Source organism: Taudactylus pleione, unplaced genomic scaffold, assembly GCF_031769625.1.
Source record: "Taudactylus pleione unplaced genomic scaffold, aTauple2 ptg000155l, whole genome shotgun sequence".
Lineage (NCBI taxonomy): Eukaryota > Metazoa > Chordata > Amphibia > Anura > Myobatrachidae > Taudactylus > Taudactylus pleione.
Window position 1 is genome coordinate 8911279 of NW_028284557.1, and position 15642 is coordinate 8926920.

The following is a 15642-nucleotide window of genomic DNA, read 5'->3' on the forward strand; positions in this document are numbered from 1 at the left end:
ACCCCTTCTTTTCCTTAATGATCTGTAATGCACAACAGAACAATGCTTTACAGTCCCCATAACAGAAAATTCAAAGGTATTATTATGACTGACAAAACCAAACTTACATTGACATACACCACTCCTGGGGGACCAGGCAGTCCGGGGGGCCCAGGCAGACCAGGACTTCCAGGAAGACCCTGTGAAAAAAAAAGTCAATTTTAAATTGAGTAGTAGAGGAATGCAGAGATGGGCAGTGCCCATAAAGGAATGCAGAGATGGGCAGTGCCCGTAAAGGAATGCAGAGATGGGAAGTGCCCATACAGGAATGCAGAGATGGGAAGTGCCCATACAGGTATGCAGAGATAGGCAGTGCCCATACAGGAATGCAGAGATAGGCAGAGCCAATACGAGTCCATACATTAATGCAAGGATAGGCAGTGCCCATACAGGAATGCAGAGATAGGCAGAGCCAATACATTAATGCAGAGATAGACAGTGCTCATACAGGAATGCAGAGATAGGCAGAGCCAATACAAGAATGCAGAGATAGACAGTGCTCATACAGGAATGTAGAGAAAGGCAGTGCCCATACAGAACAGCAGAGAAAGGCAGTGCCCATACAGAATAGCAGAGATAGGCAGTGCCCATATATGAATGCAGAGATAGGTAGTGCACATACAGAAGAGCAGAGATAGGTTGTGCCCATACAGGGGTGCAGAGATAGGCAAAGCCAATACATGGGAGTAGAAAAGAGCCATTTAAAATGCAGAAACAGCACCATAAGTATTTAACCACTTAAAAAATTAATTCAGGACAACTAATAAGCTGCCTATTATTGGGATTCATGGTGTAGAAATAGACGAGCTGAAGAGCAAAGGGAATGGTGCTAGAAATTTGATAACCATCCTGGGGCAAAAAAGATCTCTTTCTCAGACCGTTACCACACCTTCCAAATGTTCTGGTCATGGAATCAGGACAGCTCGTGGAAGGGGAGATGGGCATGTCGGGGGCATGGCAATATGGTGGTGACACTCCCAGGTTTGTGTAGTGCTAGGTGTCCATAACTTCCCCTACAAACACCCATTCAAAGCTGTGCACACCAGTGACATTTCAATCAGTGATTATAATTGATTATAGCAGTGCATTAGCATTAAAGTAAATAAACATTGACAAGGTAGTAAGAAAGAGTCGGTTTCTGAAAGGCTTCTGACACTAGTTTCACTCTGTCTTAGTCATAGAATTATATTAATGCTACTAATGAATCCCAATTGAATCCCAATTCATGAAGAATTATGGGGAATTGGGTATATGCATTATTCATTACAAAAACAAATTTACCAATATATTCTAAATGCAGAATACCAGGTCACATCCTGCATATTATTTACTGGGCTACTGTTCAATAAATCCCTGCAATACATTGCACATACCAATCCCTTGATTTTCTCTTTACATCTTATCACTTTCTGTATCTGGTATTCTCCCACAACAGCTAGGATACTTAATAGTCCTTATTATAGTTATCATACCAGATTGATAATAGCAACTGGATAATATGGTATGGATTACTTCAACCCTGAAAATCGAGGGTGAAGCTTCGATCATGCACACTTCTTAAATGAACCTGGTTGTGACTCTGGTAAAATACATTAAAAGTTTCTGAATGAAAAATACAATACATTTATTGTTTGACATACATAACACTATGGGCTCGATTCAATGCAACGCAAATTAATAGTGCCGGGAAGGAGCTACCAGTGCTATTCAATTCAGTGTACTGTTAAGCCCGACTACGGATTTCTTCTTGCACCCCTCCCGGGGAGCAAGCAGAAATCCGACAAAACTGCTGGCGTGATGCCGTTTCTGCGCTTAGCGCGGCAGAAACAGCATAGCGCCAGGCAGTTAAGTCGGAGAATGTCCGTCCTCGTGACTAAACACCATGTTTAAAGGCGCGAGAACGAGCATTATCTGACATAACCATGCGCTGAATAGAACAGAGCCGGGAGCTCCTTCCCGGCGCTATTCAATTCTCGTTGAATTAAATCAAGCCCAAAATGACTTAGTATACCCGTACTATGGGCCTGATTCTGAGTTGTACACTATTGCTGCTGCTGCGATTTTTGTAGCTGTGGAATTGCAAAAATATGCTAATACAACAGCATCAGGATTTCTACTGAGAAGCCCACCTGAGCCATAGCAACTGTCCGCAACTGTGAACACATATGCAGTATTGGGAAATAGTGGAAGCCCGACAGGGGTGAAGATCCCGACAGCGGATTAAGGTAAGTAACCCTAATCCTACCCCCCTCCACTCTAATGCTCCCTTAGGGGTGCATATCCCTAACCTCCCCCCCTAGTGCCTAACCCTTACCCTCCGTTAAGTGCCTAAACGTAACCCCCCGTCCCTGCAGCCTAAACATAAGTCTCCCGGTGGGGTTGCCTAACCCTAACCTCCCCCCGGGGGTGCCTAACTCCCCCTTCCCCTAGCCTAAACCTAACTCTCCTGGGGGAGTGCCTAACCCTAAGTCCCCCCCCCACACTGTCCGTGCCCGGCTTACCTTCGTTCGGTATGCCGGGTGTCGGGCTCCCGGCATAGGTCTAATGACAGGCGTAGGGATTTCGACGCCTGTCATTAGTACCCTGCCGGGATTCGACAGCCGGGTTAGCCGGCTGCCTCCCCCAAACACTCTGGTCTGACAATTACTCTATCTTTTAATATTTTGCCACTGAAGCAGTTTACTTACTCTATTATTTTATTAGATACAATAAGAGTAATTGATTAGTGCCCCTTGAAGCTACATATTTCCTTTATCCCCTTTGATTAAATGTATATGTAGTTGGTAGCATCTCTCCATATGCAGATTTCTGAGAACTCGAGAATAGAAGACATACATGCTCTATGTTTCTTACTTGGAAAGTGGACTCTTATCTATTAGGCACATGGACTCCCCATCATATTTTAAGATGAAAAGTATATTTTACTAATCAAAGCAGATAAATACCTGTATCATGTCAAAACAGAGGAACAGTTTTGACTAAGCACCAGGGCCAGCCCTACTATTACGCTGGGTACGCAGCTGAGAACAGCGCCACACTGAGGAGGGCAACACTGCGATGTAGCCTGGCATTCACTCTGCCCCTCGCTATTGAGAGGAGGCTTGGCACTGCTCCGCCCCCCAGAGGCATGTAAGAGCAACGTGACATCATGACCTCAAGTAACAATCAAATTGACTGGGAAGCGGAGGTGATTGAGGAGCTATAAGCTTGCTGGAGCTGGTGGGGAGAGAGGTGCTGTGCTGAGAGGGGTGCTGTGCTGAGAGGGATGCTGTACTGTGAGGGGTGCTGTACTGTGAGGTAAGGAGAGGGGTGAGGTGCTGTGAGGGGTGTAGGGCAGTGAGAGATATTGAGGGAAAGGGCAATGAGAGAGATCATGCATTCTAATACTTTATGTTGGGTGGCAGTTGCAGATTCAGGGGGAGGGATCTAAATTATCTGACATTTTTTAAATGCAGCTATTTACTACCTATATCTTTCCAGATTGGTTCCGAAACTTTTAAAGGTTGGGACAACCACCAATGAAATGTACAACTCCAGCTGGCATCTGCAGCAAGTTATCAAGGGTGCAAGTGCAGGTAGGACATAACTTGTCTGGGCTTTGTTTATTGTTATTACGTACTTGTATACCAAAATCTGTATTTGTTTTTAAAATTATTTCATTCTTGGATTTTAGGAAGAGGTATTAGTAATCACGGCACTCATTAACAGTCTATCATGAGGGATATTTTCATTTTGATCACGTTTTATTTTCATGCACTAAAGTTAACTTGCAGTGACATCGGTACATCTGTAGTGATAACTTCTGTCCCTGCGATTCACATCGCCAGCATATTGCATATTTTGTGAAAGACTCCTCCAGAGAATCTGACAGAGCACATGCGCACAGTGCCAGCTTCCAGAGCTGGCCGGAGGCTGCGGATATGGCTTGTAAAATCCCTCTCCTGCGAAAATTTTTTGAGTAAGCTGCCAGTAGGAGCAGCGAAACGTCTGTAAGTGCCCCGAGGCAGCCAGTTTGGAAACCACTGCTCTGTACAAAATGACATTTCCAGTTCGCCACCCTGCAAGCAGTTATCCAAAATTTTTTTTTTTTTCTTTTCTGTGATGTTGACCTGATATTTCTAACTGTGCTTAACTTACAAATCCTTTATTGTCCCTCTACTAATTCACTTCTGGATTCAGATACATCCGTTTCTAATAACCAGCATCCTAGCATCATTGTATACAAAGACAAATGCAACAATTCTGTTGACTTCATTTAAAAACAGTATACACATAAGCACCCAGGTCACAGAGATAACTCACAGAATAGACCACAGATCCATACACTTCAGACCTGCCATTCTAAAATAAGGTGAAAAAAAACATTTGTTACATAATGATACATTTTTATTTTATATTTACTTATTTTTATAGAAATGGGAACAATGAATAATAATGTCAGTAAATGTCTAAAAAACAAGATTATACATGACAGTTCCTAACATTAAAGGTCTGTTGCTGTGAAATAGTCCTGCCAGTGGCTTTGTGATGTAGTAAAAATAAAAAAGCTGTAAAATATATGTGTGTGTGTGTGTGTGTGTGTGTGTGTGTGTGTGTGTGTGTGTGTGTGTGTGTGTGTGTGTGTGTGTGTGTGTGTGTGTGTGTGTGTGTGTGTGTGTGTGTGTGTGTGTGTGTGTATGTGTATGTGTATGTATATATATATATGTCCAAAATGGGTCCGCACTCACAACTTATTTAAAACATTTTTGCTGGGGTGACCAACCCATATAGGACATAGTCCCATTAATCCAGATTTATAAGAGAAGAAACTCCGGGGTGCACTCACCAGACTTCATAAAAATATCCTTTAATTAATCCATAGAACAAGTCAATAGGAGCAGCATAATGTCCGTATAATGTCCGACGTTTCGGTCCTACAACATGGACCCTTGTCAAGAATCCATTCTTGACAAAGGTCCATGTTGTAGGACCAAAACGTCGGACATTATGCTGTTCCTATTGACTTGTTCTATGGAGTTTCTTTTCTAATAAATATATAATATATATTTTGACACACAATTTTTTCAGGGCATTGCTATTTTTTACTAGTCATGTTTCGCTAGTAAAATCAATGCCCTTTTAAATTTCGGGCATAAACATGATCAGAACTGGAAGTACCAGGTATTAGTACTCAATGATAAGTAAATAAACCCTATGGTGTGTTTAATGGTTACATTTTCACATGTGCAATATGTTAGCGTTTGAGCTCCAGCTCTACTACCTATAATGCTGGGGACAAAAGTCGGTGTAGGCCACTGAAACGTTGGAGTAAAGTTTGTTATACCCAGGGCCATAGAGAGCCATCCTGGGCCACATTACTATCTGGGGGGTGTGACCTAATCACGGGAGGCATTACTGCGCACTGCAGAGGGAGGCACTGTGAGCCCATCAACCAGGTGCAAATTCAAGGGGGGGGGTCGATCAGTTTAATCACTCCCCCCACAGGCAGAAGAAACTGCTGGTGCTACTCACACCTACATGTGCTGGGCTGCTGAAAGGTAGGAGGGGGGGGGGGCTGCGTCGAGCATGGGTAACTAGTTAGATTATATGGCGAATAGAGTTGTTTGTGTTAAACATATGGTGTTTGATGTTGTGATTATACATATAGCATAGTATGGGATTTGCATACAACATATAGCACACACTTACCCCTCGCGTGCACAATACTATTAGTCGAAAAGGGGGTGAATTGCCATTGAAACAGCTTAGAAACGCTTGTAACGGCACCGCAGCTCGCCCCCTTGTTGCCCGATCTCACCCCGGACTCACACATTTTGTGTGCAGCCCTATAGGGCTGCAAAGAAATATCTGAAAGTACCAACATACCGTAAGTGCGGCCTTACAGCCGTGATTACTCGCACCGCGAGGTAACTCGCAGCTAATTGGATTGAGCCAGAGGCGTATCTATAATGGGTGCAGGGTGTGAATGAGCCCTCGTCGTCTAACACAAAATTCTTTTAGAGAAGAAAATATATTGTATTTCTTGGGTAAAGTGGAAACTACCTTTTGTAAGTGGTTAATTCATTAAATTAGTTATTAGTATATTTGACTTGATATCACGCTAGTGGCAAGTCCTTTTACAGCCCTATATAGATTATCTGTTATCTATATTGTCAGCTGGATATAGCATTAGTTTAGATGGTAATTTAAAATAATATCATCACAGCATAAATGAGACAAAGAATTCAACCATTTTTAACGGTACTAAAAGTAAATAGAAATGATTAAATGTATATTTGATCACACTTACCTGTTGGTACTTTGGTGGGAGGTTTGTTTCAGAGTGAATCCTTGGTCCTGGAGGACCAGGAGGTCCTGGGGGACCTGGTGGACCTTGGGGCCCTACGGGACCTGGGGGTCCAACAGCTTGTGTTACATTTTCCTTATTACAGCTACCACATCCCTTCAAGAATATAAAAAATGAATAAGACACATTTCTAATTAGAAATACTGCTTCCATACTTTCAAACTGGCCATTATTTTTAAATGAAAAGTCACAACACATTAGGCCATAATGATACAACCAATGTATCCAGGTCACTTACAAATGTGCCTAAACCACACCCCTATTAGGTGAGACCATGCACGGTTTCTGGAAAGCCACACCCCGTTTGGATACCAAATATCAGGTCTATCCTGTGAAAATATACCCTGGGTATACCCAGCAGCTAATTGATCGTGCTTCGAGGGGAAAAGCTATTCAATTAATTAGCCTTTTCCGCACGTAGTAAACACTGGGTTAACGTGCGCTACACATACTCGCCTACTCTCCCGAAAGTGTCGGGATGCTCCCAAATTTTCGGGGAGCCACCCGCACCCGGAAGAGTATCCGCATCTCCTGTATCCCACCAACTTCCTAATGAAGTGCGCAGGATGGGGAGATAGTCGGCGGAAATCACAGCATAATTGCTGTGAATCGCTGCCCTACATGGACTCGTTTACGAGTCATTTAGCCCCACCCCCTCCTCACGCTCCCTCAATTTGGCATCCAGCCCCGCCCCCCAAAGTGGACACCTGTCTGCTCCCCAGGCATCTCCTGAGGAGCAGATACTAAAAGTAGGCAAGTATGGTCCTACCCCATTGATGCCACATAAAATGGGTTTCCCCACGTGTGAAAATGCAGCAACTGCCTCTGGTAATGCGCTGGGTTCCCGCAGCTAAATGAATCAGGCAGCATGATGAATTAGCTGTGGGGCAAACCCCACGGCTAATTTAATTCTCCCCAAATATTCCTATAGAACATTACTAATTTTTAGCTTTATTTGATTGAAGAAATATTTAATGCGTATGACCACCTATACTGCGAGAATGTTCAAAAATGGGCATAAAGTCAAAAGATTTTAATCAGCTGTAGAAAAAGATGACATACTTGCCTACTTTTCCTACAGTGATTCCAGCAGGTGGTCGGATCTTGATAATTTGCATCAACAAGTGGGAAGGGAACCCATGCCATCATGTCCCACCCACATTAGTAAACAGTGAGGTTGGTGTGGTGATACAGTAATTCATGTATTCCCAACCCTGCTGACCTTGTGTGTATAGGGCTTGCATAGTTGACCTATATATTGTATCACATGTTTTTATATACAAACCTCTCCTGTGTCTCCCTTCTCTCCCTGAAAATAAAAGACATGATATGTTGTTTAGTCAGGGGCAGGTAAGTAGACAGTCAATCATTAATAATAATTTATGAACAGTAAAGTCTGCAGACCTGCAGTGCTTCTTTGTACTGTATGTGCATTTCCCTACTTATCTGCCAAGTGTTTATCTTGGTGCATTCTCATTTCACAGTCTTTCAAAACACCCCCATAGGAGCAGTGTGTGCATTGCTTTGCAAGTTGGTTGTGTAAAATTTGCAGGGTGGAAACAGTAAAAATGTCACATGAACGTCTCACCTAATACACAGTGGTAGAACTACAGAAGATGAAGGTGCTATAGTGCCAGGAGGTGAGCGAAGGCTCCTACAGAGCTGGTGAACATGCATTAAGTCCTGCCCTGGCTCGGCCTAGAATGCTAGCAGGCTAGAGCAGCAATATTTTGCAATGATGTAAGAAGACGCACTGTTCTGTCCCTGCTCCTACATTTTAGGAGCGCCCCTTTTACTCATTTAAACATTTATATTTTGTTCTTGATATACCAACAATTATGTCACAAAGTAATCATGTAAGCACTGTCTTTTTTACATGTCATTTTTGTGTGGTTAAAATATTTTTTTTACCGGGCAATGTTTAGAGTGAGAGCACCATCTACAGACTACAATTATTCACCTAGCGGTTCAGAACACCCCTCCTGTTAGAGGCATTTGATTTGATTTGATGCTCCCGCACTGCCCTTCTTGTATATTACCATCACTGTATCGCCTCCACAGTGTTAATGTGGGCTGATATTACCCAAATATGTGAAACCGACATACTTTGAGTTGCAAGTAATTCACAGGGCACTACCCAGTGTCTTTTCTCTATGCTATAGATTCTGAGGCACAGGGACCTTGTCCATCCAGCTGAAATACTGCTGTGCTTGATTGATCCAGTCACTCTAAAGTCTCTTACCATTGCTAAAACTGGGCTGATCTTTTTAAATTGTCCTAGCTTCAGTTACAGGATTTTATCCAGCTAACTATAAGGGGCATATTTATTACACTTTTTTTGTTGCATAAAATACTCCAAAAACTGCTCATATCCACATTGTCACCTTAATATTTAAAGACTGTACCACAGCAGATATTGAGATATATTAGATATCTGCTGTGGTACCTCCATTTTCAATCGCAAGAGCAGTTCCCATAGACCTCTAAGTTACTTAAGTGTGTTATGTTCGGAGAAGGATCCAAATGTTCTCTCTACAATAACTAACACAAATGTATTATCGCCACAGTATGCAGCGATGACAAGTGATGCTTATCGTGGCTAAAAAATGGGGTTAAGCCCCGAGTGTGAAGAGCAGTATAGGAGGTGGAGGACAGCATATACAGTAGTAGGAACCGAAGGAGACTCACCTCTCTCCGATCGGCTCCCAACGCATGTGCAGAGCTTTTATTGGGGGAGATTTATCAAAGCTTAGAGAGATAAAGTGGAGAGAGATAAAGTACCAACCAATCAGCTCCTAGCAGTCATGTTTCAAATACAGTTTGGTTGGTACTTTATCTCTTTACACTTTATCTCTCTCCAAGATTTCAGAAATGTCCCCATTGACGTCTTTCGCATATTGCAAAAGACTTTTCCTCCTGCATTGGTGGGACAGACCATTACCGTTTGGTCTGTCCTGGCATTAATATCTAACTTATGCCGCGTACACACTAGCCGATATTATGAGCGATTGAATGATATCGTAATCGTTCACAATATGGGCCAGTGTGTATGCCGTCAACGACCAGCGATGCACGCTCCCGCTGGTCGTTGACGACATTGTTCATCGCCTGAACCTGCTGTCCAACCTGACGATATCGTCAGGTTGTGCAGGTTCATGGATGAGGAAGAGAGCCGGCTCGTCAATTATATCGCTCAGTGTGTGTGTGCGCTCAATGTCGTTAACGACATTGAGCACACCACTTCCGGGGACAGACTAAACGATATCGCTAATGGAGCAAATCGTTTAGTGTGTATGTGCCTTAAGGGTCTCATAATGGTGCTCCAGCCAATCAGCTCCCAACTGCCATCTGTTAGAAAAATGACAGTTGGGAGTTGATTGGCTGGAGCACCATTTATCATATGTAACGAGTTTTATCACTCATTGTGAATGATAAAACTCCCTAATAAATGAGGCTCTAAATACAGCTAAATAGGTTTTCTGATATGCAAAGAAAGGTGGCAATATTGGGTAAGCAATTTCCCCTCTTTTTTTATAAATAGAACCCAAAGTCTGAATCAGAGCTCTGTTGATTAAGGCCCTGATTCAGAGCCGTTCGTTAGCGGCAGTACGCTCGTTGCGTTCTGATGTTGAGTAACCGCGCATGCGTCGGTGTTACACTGCGCATGTGCGTACGGCAGATTGCGAGTTTTTTTTGTGTCGTTCGTCAAATAGCGTACAGGAAGTGACATGTCAAATGTGATTGACATAACAGGCCGTTTTTGGGCGTTGACAGGGGTGGAGATGGAAAAACGCAGGCGTGGCGATGCATTTTTGGGGCGTACATACATTAACAAATGCGAACGTCAAATGTGTTCGTACCAACTCATACGTCACTGGATGATCCTCTTTCCCTTCAAAATGCTCGCACAGCTTAGGGGCTGGATAACTCGACCACAGTGGCGATGGCCTTCTCCTCCGTCCCGGCACTCCACGATGTTGCATCGATTAATCACGGCTTGTCAGAAACTCAATTAGTGTTGGATTGAAAACCGGCTTGGTATGTGTTTGGAAAGCAGTTTTTTTGGATAGCACAAAACCGAACGCAGGTGGAAATCATAGCTGCTAATGTCAGGATAACACAATAAATTAGCGTACATTTGTGGGGGTGTATTTTGGCCGCAATGTGTTCGTTTTTTGACTATTGTAACAATAATGTCATCATGTTTAGGTTTGGTCCCTCATTTTGTGTTTGCAAGGTGTTTTTTCCTCCTTAGGTAATGTTTTAAACGTTCCTTAACGAGCATTTTTTTTACAATGTGTAATTTTTTAGTTTGAACGTTGTTGGCTTGTGGGCCCGGATTAAAAGTAACCCATTTTTTCAATAATGTCAGAATACAAAGTCGTACATTTCTGGAAAATTTATTGGTATCCACCCCAAAAAAAAAACCACATATTGAACTCCAACATTTTGGGCAGTGTTCCACAATATTTATTAATTGTGCAAACATTAATTTTTGGGTAAACGTAAAAGCAAAAATTAAAAACAATTCACAAGAAAGGAGAGGGAAGTTTTGGCCAGAAAGGAATATGAGGCAAGCACAGAAGGAGTGTGGGAAAAGTAGCCAATGGTGTCACCGTTTTTTTGCCCGTTTGGCTGGGGGAGGGAGGGCGCCAGACCGGGTCCGGGATGTCATCGGGCTGGCCTGTCCAGAGGCAGATGTTGTGGCCTCTGGACTAGGCACAGGGCTAGGCACATTTGGAGGATTGGCTGATGTTGTGCCAGAGGTGGAGGATCCTGATGTTCCGGCAGGAAGGGAGGTCGGCTCCACCATGTGCTGGCGAACGAGCTGCTCCAGGGCAGTGGCGATGCGGATGTTGGCCCTGGTATTTTCCGCCAGGGCCTGACCAATGGTCACGTTGGCCGCAGCATTTTGCTCCAGGGCCTCAGCCACCCGTACCAGACTGGCGTCCATCCTCTGCAGAATCTCCGTATGGAAATCCGATTTAAAATTGAGTTCTGTGAGGAGGGACACTGCCTGCGAGGGGGATTGCCCTGGACTGGCTTCTGCAGGGTCCTCAGCCGGATGTACTGGTTCCTCCCCTGCAGAGCCTGCCGAAATTCTGCGGCCAAGGCTCCCCTCTGGAGCAGACTCATCCGCCTGTGTCTCTGTTGGAAAAATGAGAAAAGACTCACATTAGATTCGACATATTGGCACAATAACAGTTCACAGTTGGTGACATCACAACATTTACCTGGGACAACATGAGGAGCCGCAAAGTCTGGCATGTCCGTATCCATGTTGGACACGCCAAACACCTCCACAGGCTGCACACACCCCTGTGCCAGCTCTTCTAAATCAGTAAACTCCAATGACACAGGGGTGGGACCTCCACCTGTCCCCCTTGCATGCCTAGCCCTGTGTGCAATTTTTTGTTTCAGGTGATATTTGAAGTCTTGCTATCTGTGGGTTAAATTTGAACCATTACTTTTTATTTGATTTGGTTTTTGGTTTTAGGGTGGTCAAGTGTTTACTTACCGCCGTTTGACATCCCGGGCTAGACGGACATCCACGGCTACATCTTCCCACATTCTCCACTTCTGGCTTGCACTCATATTCCTGTCTGCCTGTGGCAGGATGTCCACACACTTCTGTATCAAAACCTCCATCCCCTTTCTTGTGAATTGTGGCTGCCTTTTCTTTTTGGCAGCTTTGCCCGGAATACTGGGCCCAGCAGCCTCTTCCATGTCATCCTCCTCACCTATTTGGGTAAATTTGCAGAATTGTCAACTTCACAACTTGCACAATATTATGTTTATAATTAATCATTGAGTCAAAATGCATGAAATACTTACCGCCTGACTGTTGTCCATTGTTTTCCTGGTCTGTATCCATGTGTGATCTTCAAACTCGAAATACACCAGAATTGTGTTTTTGTCTCGTGACGTATTTATACATGCGTCCTTATTTTGCGGCCGCATCATTGATTGTGCGTTCCTCTGATCCTTCCTTAATTTGTGCGGGAAACGAAACACTATTTATGGCTTGGACCGTCTCGACTCGAGGTGGCGTTTATTGAATGTTGGAGGTTACGTTGGTTGGAGTTGATTGTTGGCTGGTTTTGGATATTGCGTTTTTGGAGGTTTTTTTTATTGTTTCGAATTTTCTTTGGTTTCCTTTCCTTTTTTTACCATTTTGATTTTTTTTGTTCGTTTCCAGTTTTGGTAAGTTTGGGGAAGTATAACTTTGGGTCAATTTGTCTCTCATTCTGGTGTCGACTGTTCTAATAAGTTTTTACCGTCATTTCATCTCTCTTAGGTTTTATTTTGGCTCTGCCCCAAAGACATTTTGGTCCGGTTTCTTATATATTAGCTCTTGGTAAGTTCATGTGTTAAACTGTTTAGGAAATGTTCATGTTTGTCTGTACGCAACTTTGGTTGGCCTTCCCCATGTAACGTTGTTTTGTGCAAAATCGAAATCTGTATTTTTTGAACATTATTTATGCGGCATTATTGTGCCATGTATTTGCGAACTAATTAGCGCATTTTTACTACTTCCTATTGTGCCATGTATTTGCGAACTAATTAGCGCATTTTTACTACTTCCTATTGTGCCATGTATTTGCGAACTAATTAGCGCATTTTTACTACTTATTATTGTGCAATGTATTTGCAAACTAATTAGCGCATTGTGAAATGTGTATTCATCCCTTAAAAAGGTTTTTTTTTTGCCTGGAGCATTGGTTGCTTACATTTGGCCTCTATTTGACGTAGTGTGCGTAACGTCGTTTTGCTCTTTGCCCAAATGTGTGTGTGTCCCCTTTTATGTTTTGTCTTGGTTAAATTTGTGATAATGACATGGCCAGCATAAAATGATGTATATTTTTGTTGTTATTATTTGCAGTTACAACAAATCATGACAATACCCCGGCATGTAAGCATCAATGGATGGAATTTTCAAGCAAAGTTACATGTATTTTTATTGGGTGGGGTAAAAAGGCTGACATTCCAATGTTGTCTTTTCAGGTTGATATGGGTCGGATTGTTCTGGCCCTGCTCCCGGAAGCCGACCAACCTCAATCTCGTCCCAGGCGTAGGCATCGTAGGCGTGCAAGCCCCCAAATATTTCGAACACGTGTCACCCTTTTTGGAATGCCAGATGATGAGGTTTTAAGACGATACCGTCTTCCTCCAAAAATCATCATAGACACTCTCTCATTAATAGAGAGTGATCTTGAGCGGCAAATTGACAGTCCTACAGCAATTCCACCACTTACGCAATTAATGGCGGTGTTACATTTCTGTGCCTCAGGATCGTTCCAAACAACGGTGGGAATAGTGGCGGGCATCTCACAATCCTCCTTTTCCCGGATCCTGAGGGCAGTGATGGAGGCACTTTTCAAGCACCTCCATCATTTTATTCAAATGCCTTTGGATATGGGTGCCCTTAGTGTGGCCAAGGCCAATTTTTACCAAATAGCTGGCTTCCCACACATCATAGGGGTTGTGGATGGTACTCACATACCACTTCAGCCTCCAGCACGGCTGGAGGCAATATTTAGAAACCGTAAACACTATCACTCCCTCAATGTAATGGTGGTATGTGATGCCTCCCTCCAGATCCTGTCCCTGAATGCAAAATTACCAGGAAGTGCACATGACTCCTTCGTCATCCGGCAATCAGGGATATGGCACAAATTAACCAACCTACAAGCTGGTGATGCTTGGCTTCTGGGTAAGTGGAGACCTTTAGTACATAACAATGTTAAGCTTCATACAGAGTGAGCCTGATGTTGTCTTTTCGTTTTCACAGGAGACAGTGGCTACCCTTGCACGCCCTGGCTGCTCACTCCTTATTTGGCTCCCACACCAGGGCCACAAAGTGAGTATAATTCCGCACTTACAGCCACCAGGCAAGTGGTGGAGCGCTGTATCGGCCTTTTAAAAGGCCGATTCAGATGCCTCCACCGCTCTGGTGGCGAGCTCATGTATTTGCCGGATATGGTTTCGAAAATTGTGGTCCTATGTGGGATATTTCACTACATCGCCATAAGGAGTGGTGTCCCAATGCAGCCAGAGGATGCCTTACCTGAGGATGGCCCCCCCGAGGTTGGTCGGAGGTCAGTATGTGGGGGGGCCATACGCGATGATGTGGTGGCCAGATTTTTTAGGTAATTATTTGCCAAAAAACAGTGTTGATACCTAATGTGGTTCGGTTTGTTTGAGAACATCTAATTTTTGCCTAATTTTTTTTCTACCTCTTCTGTTTTTTTCCATAATCTTGGGCACTCCAACGATGACTACTTCCTGCTACCCTTACAAAACCTGTATGTGGATATTTTGTGGATATATTCTGGAACACTTATTGCCACGCCATATATGTGGAATCATGTTGGCATGGTCCTTTGTCAACCAGTTCTTGATTTTTTTTTAGTGATGTTGGTTTTTTGTTATGTGTTGTATTTGAGATTATCACTGTGTGTTTTGTTTGTGAGTGACCACTTTGAATTTTCAGTTATGTTGCTAATAAATATTTTGAGAGTGAAATGTTGTTCCTTTTTTGGAATGTTACCACCAAGTGTAACCAGGTTCACACACGTTACATTTGACTAAGGGGTAATCCAGTACTGACGCCATTTGAGCAAAAATGTTTGCTTTCTTCAGGGTCCAAACCAACACCAAAAGGAAGCCTGTACAATCCTTTTGCTTCGTAATATTGCCCTAAGCTGCTTGCACACCAACTAGGAACCTGTAAAATGTCAAAATATCTAATTGTGACTACACCAAAAAAGGGAAATCAGATTTGTACTGTTAGGTGTTTGTTGTGGCTGTTTGACCAAAAAATACAACACACACTCTTATTGCCCAAAACTTGAAATCCTTGAAGGAACACTCTACTTATGTCAGGGTAAACAATATGTGGTTTTGACAAAACGAATGAGCCAGAACGTAACTTCAAACAAAACAATTTATTTACAGAATGGTGAAAAAAAAAAAAAAACTACTCCCTAAGGAGGACCGACATACGGTCAAGGACCACCAGCACCCCGATGATTTGGCTGTGCATCTGGGCCACACAGCCGGATAAATTGGCCCTAAGCCTCTGTTCCTCTGTGGGTGAGAAAAGTTTGGGGATTAATACAACAATAGTGAAACCACATTTAAAAAACAGTTTAAAAATAAAACAAACAAAAACCATTTAAAAAAAAATGCAATAAAACTCATCACACTAAAATGGTGTAGGGCAAAAATACAAGGCCTATGTCCAAATTCCAACA

At 43.1% G+C, this 15642-nt stretch overlaps 1 protein-coding gene across 1 annotated transcript in view; it reads right to left on the reverse strand.

Annotated features, from left to right (window-relative positions):
• Positions 1-15642, reverse strand: part of LOC148521781 (uncharacterized) — a 72800-nt gene that overhangs the window by 16082 nt on the left and 41076 nt on the right. Inside the window, exons 8-11 of the mRNA XM_088474543.1 lie at positions 7671-7694; positions 6329-6481; positions 4342-4380; positions 108-179 (exon numbers count right to left, since the gene is read on the reverse strand). Of these exons, the coding sequence (XP_088330669.1) occupies positions 108-179; positions 4342-4380; positions 6329-6481; positions 7671-7694 (288 nt within the window). The remainder of the gene's footprint in view (positions 1-107; positions 180-4341; positions 4381-6328; positions 6482-7670; positions 7695-15642) is intronic.